The 9,378-nt window shown below is 42.2% G+C and overlaps 1 protein-coding gene across 1 annotated transcript in view; it reads left to right on the top strand.

Moving 5' to 3' along the window:
* The window catches only part of LOXHD1 (lipoxygenase homology PLAT domains 1), a 102,907-nt gene that overhangs the window by 21,551 nt on the left and 71,978 nt on the right, over positions 1-9,378 (top strand). The window contains exons 9-11 of the mRNA XM_042831199.1: positions 2,749-2,884; positions 5,223-5,377; positions 7,554-7,714. Coding sequence (XP_042687133.1) covers positions 2,749-2,884; positions 5,223-5,377; positions 7,554-7,714 — 452 coding nt within the window. The remainder of the gene's footprint in view (positions 1-2,748; positions 2,885-5,222; positions 5,378-7,553; positions 7,715-9,378) is intronic.

The raw sequence follows: 9,378 nt of genomic DNA, 5'->3' as shown, positions 1-9,378 counted from the left end.
AGGGTAGACAGTCTCTTTACAATGGTAGATAATGTCAGGACAAGGGGAAATGGTATGAAGTTGAAGGAGGGAAGATTTAGGTTGGATGTCAGAGGGAAGGTCTTTACTATGAGAGTGGTGAGGTGCTGGAACAGCTGCCCAGAGCGGCTGTGATGCCCCGTCCATCCCTGGAGGTGTTCAAGGCCAGGTTGGATGGGGCCCTGGGCAGCCTGGGCTGCTATGAAATGTGGAGGTTGGTGGCGCTGCATGTGTTGGAAATTCATGATCCTTGAGGTCCTTTTCAACCCCAGCCATTCTGTGATTCTGTGATTCCATGTGCAGTGCACAAAGGTGCCTCCAATTACAGACTGTGCTGGCTGAGGGGTAAAGGTGGAAATCCTGCACGAAATTGAATTGAAGGAGAGTGCACTATACCCTGAAAGAGAGTATGCATGGAGAGATGGATTCACTGCATATTTTTGGAGGAAATTCCTTGTCCCTCCCATCCCGCTCAGTAGTTCAGCCCAGCTTTGATCTGTTTGACCTTCCATCACGTTTCCTTTGCTCCACCGGCAGCAGTTACTGTGCCGTCAGCCCTCATATAGGTCTGCAAGGGCAGCAAATTCAGCTCTAAGCTTCACCACTACTCCTTCTCTAACACTTGGAAGTCTTTTTCTGCACTTAAGAAAATAAACACTTTGCTTTGCAGCCATAAATATCTGTGATGATAAATCACAATTTACCACTTAGGGATTTTTCTTCCGTGGCTCTAATGTGCTTTGACAGATTCTACTCTCTTGCATAGCCAAGGAGCTGTGAAAGCATATACAGACAGCCACAGCAACAGTGTTGAGAGCATCAAGTACTGCTGTGTCTTCCATATAGTGGGAGAAGGTGTCTGGGTGGGGTCTTTGTCAAGGGAAAGTACTGATTATATTTTGGGCCAATACCATTTAGTGATGAGCAGGAGTGCTCAGGCCTTCCATGGACCTACATTTCTGTGTTTTTTCTACACAGAAATAGTGTGTGGTGAGGCAAAAAGGATCTAGTAGCTTGTTTAAGACTCATTTTGGGCCAAGCTGTCTAAGCAAACGTGATGATGATGCCAAAGTCAGCCTCCTGTGGACAGCAAGTCTGACACTTTCAGCACTGAGCTGGCAGCACATAAATCCCACCGTTCTTGCATCTATTTTTACACCATGGAACTTCCAGCTGAACACTGAACAAAGCTTTTTTCCAGTCCTCACACGTTTCATGCTGAGATTACTCCGCCTTTGTGCAGCCATTCACTTTCTACAACAAGAAAAAACATACTGATCAGATCAAAAGTCCACCCAGCTCCTATGTCACGTAAACGCATGATTACAGAAAGTAAGAACAAGCATTTATGCTCCTTTCCCCTAGTATTCCCCCCCCATCTTTTGACTATTCCCAGTGGAATGCTTCCTTCCTGAGTAGATCTACTAAATGCAAAGAGTTTGATAGATTTCTCTTCCATTTATTTGTTCAAACATTTCTTTCTCCCTTTGAACACCAAAGCTTTTAACAACCACAACAGATTTCACCAAGAGCTTCACAAATTCATTATGTCCTTCTGCTTGCCTTCAACTTTGCCCTACCAGCATCGTTTGATGACTGCTATCTCTTGTAGCAAAGAGAAGGAACAGCGGATCCCTCTGCCTTTTCTATTCCACCTGTGATTTTAGAGACCTTCATCATTTCCTCTCTTTACCTGCTCCTCAATCTTTAAGCAGATTCCTACCTTATTTGCTCATTATTCATTTGGAAGCTACTCCAGATCTTGTCAATCCCTGTTCCTGTTTTCTGGGTGCTTCCTCGTTGTACTGTCTACTGGTTCTGGGTTGAGGGGATCGGAAATGCAAGCGCTGTCTAAGGTTTGCTCTGTGAATTTGTACAGTGGTATAACAAAATTTTCTGCTTTGTTGTTTGCCTTTTTCTCCCCTAATAATTCCTAATATTAGAATTGGGTTTTTTTCTTTCTTTCTTTTTTTCTTTTTTTTTTTTTTTTTTTTTTTTTTCTCTTGTCTGTCGTGTTTTGCTCTGATTTGGTTTCTTTTTATTCTCAACTCAATACTAAGTTGGTATTTCCAAACTGTGACTCGACCTCATGGCTGAAGCTTAGAGCCAAGGTCCTGGATTTGTCAATGCTACAGAAACAGGATCATAATGCTGCAAAGAAGCCAGGAAAAAAATGTATTTTACAAAGCACTTATTTATTATTTTTGCCCTCTAGTTTGGATAGGGTAAATGTTAGAACCCAGTCTGGCAGTGGCAAATGGCCATCACAGCCTACTCAAAAGCTAGAAGATTCTTCTCTACAAAATTAACTCCCCCTGATGATGAACAGCATGCATTAAAGGATTTAAAAGGACGTGCATTATCCAGCATACCCTGCCTGCTTTGCATCCTGCTGTCCCCAGCTGAAGACGCACATCACCTGTATTTGCACTGGTCATGATGTGGCACATGATGAGCAATTACTCCCACCCACAGTACCCATAAAATCGTCACAAGATGGCAGAGCAACTGGGGAAAAGAGCAACGAAAAGGTGACAAAAGGCTGTGACAGCCTGCACTCATTTTGGAGGGCACACACTGTAACGCACAGCTCTGGAAGACGGTTTTCTTATTAATGCCTGTTATTTCTTTTCTGCGACCTGCCCCTGCTTCTCAGACACAAACCTGCCGGGAGCCGGTTGCTTTCTGTCTCTAAGCTCTGAACTCATGTGGTGTTTTGGTTTAATGAAGGTAACTCTGCTGAAAACGCTGACAAAAGACAAATACTCATTCAACTGTGGTCGCTGGCTAGATATAAATGAGGATGACAACGAGATTGTGCGGGAGCTCCCTGCAGAGGGGTCTCTGGTGACTGAAGTCATGCCAGGTGAGAGCCATGGGTTCAGTGTTTGGGGCCTGAATAGAAAGAAACCCTCTTTGTCTGAGCAATGCACGAGCAGAGCAGTGCCATTCAATTAGCTCCTCTTTCTGGCACTTTCTCTCTGCAGTCTTTTCTGTGTACATCATTAGCTGCATGAGGCATCAGAAATCCCAGGCTCTGGCTCTGAGCAGATTTCTCTCTGCTGGGAGGTGGGGGAGCTCTGCCCATCACAGTGCTATTTCCAGAGCTCTCTCTTTTTCCAACTTGCATTTTTTCCAGTCACTCTTCAAACATGAAAAGCCAGGTTTGAAGTGAAGCTCGTATAAATCATGTTTAGTTGGAAAGCAGTCTAAAATTTAACAATCCTTTTTGTACATCAGAGTCTTCTTTAGCTATATTTATCTACCTATCTACCTATCTATCTATTTATTTATTTACTCATCTATTAATGTATAGATAGTTGCACAAAAGAGTTGTGCAAGAGCATAGGCACCTTTAAGTGAATAAAAGAAAACAGAAATTCTTACTGGGCTAATTATGCTCCAACTAGAAGTTTAATTAAGGAAAGTCTCAGAACTTTGTGTTGTTCTCCTGAAGTGGTCACTTCTGTATGACCTTAGGTCACAAGAATTAAATGTGCTTAAAAGGAGAGTTTTGGAAAGCAGAATGGCTCAATGTGGCCAATGGGTTTTCTTTTATTTCCACTAACTCACCCAGTGGGTGTCCACACTCCATAGACCACGATTCCCCTCTTCTCTGAAATTTCCGATTAACTCAGTGATCTGCATGCAGCTGAGCTGCTCCTCAGAAGAGGAAGAGTAATTGTAATTGCAGATGTTATTAAAATGTAAATAAACTTGTTTTTGAAATGTATTTTTAATCAGCATGTGGAGAGGGCTGCTTGAGCTCAAATGCAGGCACTTTCCCACAAGGAGCAATTGTGCCAAGCAGAGCCAAAATGCAGCTCTTGTGCATTGGGAGGAAGGGAAGGAGCACTGCTTCTAGTTCCACCTGGAGGAATGGATGAAACCACAGAAACCCTCCCAAGTCATGGGTAATTCAGTGCTGCCTCTTTCCTGCTGGGAGAAGGAGCTCACTGCTCAGCAGGACCCTTGCTAAAGGATTGGCCTTCAGGGGAAAAAGGGTGTTTGAGTGTACAGCGGTCAGACGTGAGGTGATTGGCCTGATCCTGTCTGCCTTAGAGAAGGGGTAATACTTCCATGTACCAAGGTGGTCATTAGGCACTCATTTGGGAAGGCACTCAAGAACTGACATAGACTGCCCTATGGTGGTGGTGCCCCATCCCTGCAGACAGCCAAGGTTAGGCTAGATGGGCTCTGAGCACTGATGGAGCTGTGGATGTCCCTGTGCACTGCAGGGGGCTTGGAGCAGATAACCTTTAAAGGTCCCTTGCAACTTGTATGATTCTATGAAGAATCTCTGCACCTCTCCTAAACTCAGTGATGCTGTTAAGGATGTGTTCTTACTGCCCTAATTGTTAAGGTTTAATCCATTAACATTAACAAAGTGCTGCAAGCTCCTTGCATGCACAGTCTCACAGGGAAGATGTTAGAATAGTCTAGAGCTGCTGTTTGTCTCCTTTCCATGAATGTCTTTCTGGGCTGAATTTTCATGCTGAAATTCTATCTGGAAATGCTTTTTTATATGGCATGGGAGGCCTTAGTTGTGGCCTCAACCTGGAAACATGGTTTAGTGGGCAAGGTGGTGATGAGTTGCTGGTTGGAAGTGATGATCTCAGTGGTCTTTTCAAATCTTTATGATTCTGTGATTCTAAAGAAAAGTCTCAGAGGTGACAAGGAGACAAGGTATGACCCAGCCTGTCATACTACAAAAGGCCCAAGGAGATGAGGCCAGCTGGGCTTGTCCATCTCTATGCAGTCAGCATAAATCATCCATTCCTTACATGCCAGACCATTTGGTTCTTTTTAACTCTTTCCTTCTGCCATGCTCTTGCATATCAAAACAAAGGTTTTCCCTATAGAGGCTGTTACGTTGTCCCTGGGCATGGCAGGAGAACCATGGCCAGATTCCAATGTAGCCACACATCCCAGACTGTGAGGTTTACCAAATGAGTGTAACTACATATATTACTTCAGAACGGTTTTGTGGGTTCTCTTAATATTTCAGGCCTTCCTTTATTTTTTTTTTTTTCTTCTTCTTTTCTTAGTGATAACGTGGAAGTGCAAGAGCCAATGCACATGCAGAACTACCAGCTGAAAGAGCAAACTCTTAAAATTAATCGCGACTTTTTGCAAAACACAGTAAATTTAAACGGCGGTTAATGAGGTTGTTGAAATTACTGTATTACTTTATGCCTCCACAGTGATAAAATACCGAGTGACGGTTTGCACGGGGATGGTAAGTGGCAGCGGCACGGATGCCAACGTCTTTGTCTGCCTCATCGGCGACCAGGGGGACACGGGAGACCGCGTCCTCTACAAATGCATAAACAACGTCAATAAGTTTGAAAAAGGCAACGTAAGTTCAAACAGCATCTCCTTAAGATGGGCTGGAAAGTGCCAGTTAGAATGTGTGATGGTCTGTAGGTGTTTTTGCAAACTTGGCTGATTTCCCTGCTGTTTCGTCTAAGAGCTGTAGGGGGAAAGAAATCATAGACACGGAGTACCAGAACTGGTTGCATTTGGAGGTCAGGGGCAGTGTGCCCTTTCATGGCAATGCTATTTTCATACATAAATGTCCTAGTTTGCTCCTGAGCTCAGAGTTGCATCTTCAGACTGGGAAAGCAGTCTGGAAATACTTCCATCCTCCAGGAAAGTTGAGCCTGTTCTGAAAGCTGGAAATAATGAAGAGGTCAACCTGAAGCCAAAGTCCTTGCTGCATTAACAAGCAAATAATATGCAGATCTGATTTATGAGGTCAGCCTACTTAATATGTTCCATTATGAGACATGCTTTGGATGATTAGGGTTGGATTTAAATCAGTGAAATATACTCAGCCTCCTGTGGAGGACAGTTTGAAAACCTGATCACAAAACTGTAATTCTTCTGGCTTCTGCATCATTTGATTGAGAATTGGGAAAGGAAAGAAAACGAAGATAAAATGAGGTCAGATTTTCAATACTAACCATTGGATTTAGGCTTCTTAAATATACATTAATTCTTCGGATTTGCCTTTGAGTGTTCCAAATTTCCAGTTCTTCCCAGAGGACGCTGTGTTTTGTAGATTTGAAAAGAATTTTCATCAGGTTTATCTTGTCCTGGTAAAGCCTGTCTGGTGGCACATGGCATTTACGTAGTCGTAAAGTTCATTCTCCTTCTGATATAAAGGTTTGTGGGCGAAGACATCACAAACATCGTATTTTTGCTTGTGCATCTGTATAATTACTTTTTAAAAATTATTATTTTTTAAAAAGATGGTTCAAACTGTAAAGGGGAGTCATTATGTCAAATGGGAAAGTCTTATTCTGTTGAAACTTTAGCACAATGAGTCACATTTTTATATTGGTTTGAAGACCTTTGGTGGAGTTTCAGAGAAACGTTTGGTTCACAGAAGAGAAAAGATATTTTAAACACAGATAATTTTTTTATTTTTTTTTTAACTCCCACTGAGATGAGCTGTAGGGTAACTTGCATGAAATAAACAAAGGAAGATAGGAAGAATATTTCAGGAAAGCTGTTCAGTGTGATTAATAGTATCCAGACAATATAAAGCAAAATGGAATCTGATAATGAATAAGTGTTCTTTTGGCATGTGGAGCTGAAAGCTGGTGAGTGAATTGGAAGTTATTTGAAGATTGATCCTGACAAACTTAAGAGCTCATACGTTTAGAAGTCTTTATATCTACATTGATTAACTCAAATACTGTGTTAAGAAGAAGCGTGGCTTAGTCAAGGTGGTCTTTAATTTACAACTCTTAAAAACCAATAGCACCTGATTACTAATTTAACTTGAAAAGTTTGCTTGCAGATGCAAATTAACAGCCTGTATAGAAGGCAGAATTTAAAGATGCCTTTAAATTAGACGTTTGCCTTGCTGCAGTTCCTTCCACTTACTTCTCATTAATTTGTATCAGCTATTAGTAAGTAACATGAACATCAGAGTGTATTGACTAAGAGCTTTTGATAACTTAAATCCTCATGCAGCAGTTTTGAGTTTGCAGCTAACACTTGCATATTTATGGAAGCCCATCATTAACAATGAAAACTGGAGCTGTCTTTTCAGTTGTCTTAATTTTGAGTCCTGAAGAATAGAAGCAGTGAGGGTTGCGTTAATGATTACTCTTCCCTGGTTGAACATCATCATCCACCAGAACAGTTGTCTAGAGTGATGTGCCCAGGCTCTCCCAGAAAGCTGACGAGCAAGAGTTTGAAACAGGATTTCCTGCCTGTGTGAACTCCTCAATAATCAAATTTGTTTGTCTGTTTGAATTTTACAGTTGTGGAGGGCAAACAGTGACATGGGAGATTTCAAATGTTTGGAGATCATACGTTTATGAATCTAATATTCTACTTCTATCACAGTATTCCAGCTTTCAGTTTTTGGTAAATTGATTTGCACTTACACCTTCATCGTGTGAGGAATTATCTTGCAGCATGCTCATGATGTTGTTTTGATTGCAGTAATAAATTTGAGTTGCCTGCTTGTTTTTAGGGAAAAATATCACCTTACCTTTTTGTTTTTCTCCCTCTCAAAGGCTGATGAATTCTTCGTTGAAGCAGTAACACTGAAGCAGGTGAGGAGGGTGAGGATAGGGCACGATGGCAAAGGAGGAAGCAGTGGCTGGTACCTTGCTAAAGTGATAGTGAGGGAAGAAGGACAGCCAGAAAGTGAGGCTGTGGAATTCCCCTGCTACAGGTACTGGAAACAATGCTTGTGCTTGCTAATCATGCCTCCAGCTATGCATTTGCCAGGCTTTGAAGATCCTTGCTATTATTCCAAGACTGGAATTTTTCAAGCACAGCTTAATCCTTTTTATTTATGCATTCATTTGTTTTTTTGCTGAGCCTGAAAGCAAAGGGTGTGGATTGGGAGGTTTAAGATGCTGTTAACTCCCCTTACCAAGTGAATAGCAGTCTCAATAGCAGAACTGTGAACTTTTCATCAATCAGCTCAGTACTATTGGAAATTTCCAAAAGGCAAAAAGCAACCTTCCAGTCCCATATCCAGTGTCATGACAATTGCCTATTGCAGAAACGTGCTCTGCAATCTGCTGCATATTGTTGTTTGTATAGCATGTGTGGGACAAAGTTCTGTTCCCTCTCATGCGCATCCCATCTTTCCAGGAATAATGGGATGGGTGTTTTTTCGTATTGGTAGAATATAAAATCATTCTACTGCCATCTTGAGAGCTTCTTGCATGAAGGGAAATGCACATCAGGAATAGAGAGATAGTCATAGAGCAAAGGGTTGTAAGTCAGGCCTATGAGTGAGCTATAACTGTATTATTCTCTTTCTCAGCCAACCAAATGGCCAAAGGAAATGTGTGATAGTGAGGCTGCCCATGGGTAACCCAGGTACAACATTGTCCTGGCACTGACTGAGGTCTGCTTCCACATCCTGGTGCAAACCAGAGATGACTGGCTGAAAATAAAACAAGCATTCAGGGTAGTTCAATGTCCTGTACAGTTCCACATGCCCTTGAAGAAAGTCCACCCAGTAGAATGGAAATCCACTGAGCTTCACTTAACAGCAGCAAGTAGGCTGTTCTAAAAAGCTTTCTCCAGGGGGACAACTGAAATTGTAAAATGCAAGCACGATTATTCTTAAATTGCAAACAAGGGTAAAATCACTAAGCTGATTACTTGTCTCTTGCCACTATGAATCAGGAAGAACACCACTGTAATCAGGGGAGTCAGTCTAATTTAAACCAGGAGCTAGCTCCAGCCCCCCTGCATTGCTAAGCCGTGCCACGTCAGACAGCATATACACTGGAGATAGAGCACTGAGCAGCAGGTGAATGTCATTGTGGCTGTGCAAAGCAAACTGGCCTCTCCCTCATCAAAGAACAGACAATAGTTTTATGTCATTGCTGCCTTTTGATGCATATTTAGCAACCACAAATTTCACTGAGTTAAGCAACAAACCCTAGACAGGTTTTCAGTTGGGCACACAGTGTCTACGTGAAGAGTCGTGCTGCTGAGGCTCTTCAAAAGTATTTCTCTGCCTAACTGCATTACGCAGCTGGCTCATTTTAGAGATTTTGTTTTGATTTTTATTTTTTTTTCATAATTGGTTGTTACCACATCCACCCTCAGCTTGGAATGTTGACCCCGTATCCTTGAGGTTAATTGGTTTGGTTCAGAAGAAGCAGAGTCCACAGGGTGTTGCTCTCAGGCCAGGGCCCATAAAGGGAGGGAGAAAAAAAATCCAATGTCTTAACTCCAAAATATGTGGGGTGCATTCATACTTCAAGTCATAACTGAAGGAATGCCACTCTTCCTACCTTTCTCAGAGTCTCTTTTTTCCGAGTGAGATCAGTACCATTCATGTGGCTTCATTTGCTGTCCTTGTGCCAGCAT

This window comes from Centrocercus urophasianus, unplaced genomic scaffold (assembly GCF_019232065.1).
Source record: "Centrocercus urophasianus isolate 14NV4802_14NV808 unplaced genomic scaffold, USGS_Curo_1.0 seq_35, whole genome shotgun sequence".
NCBI classification, from domain to species: Eukaryota; Metazoa; Chordata; class Aves; order Galliformes; family Phasianidae; genus Centrocercus; species Centrocercus urophasianus.
Note: the sequence above shows the minus strand (reverse complement) of the source record. Positions and strands in the feature narration are given on the sequence as shown.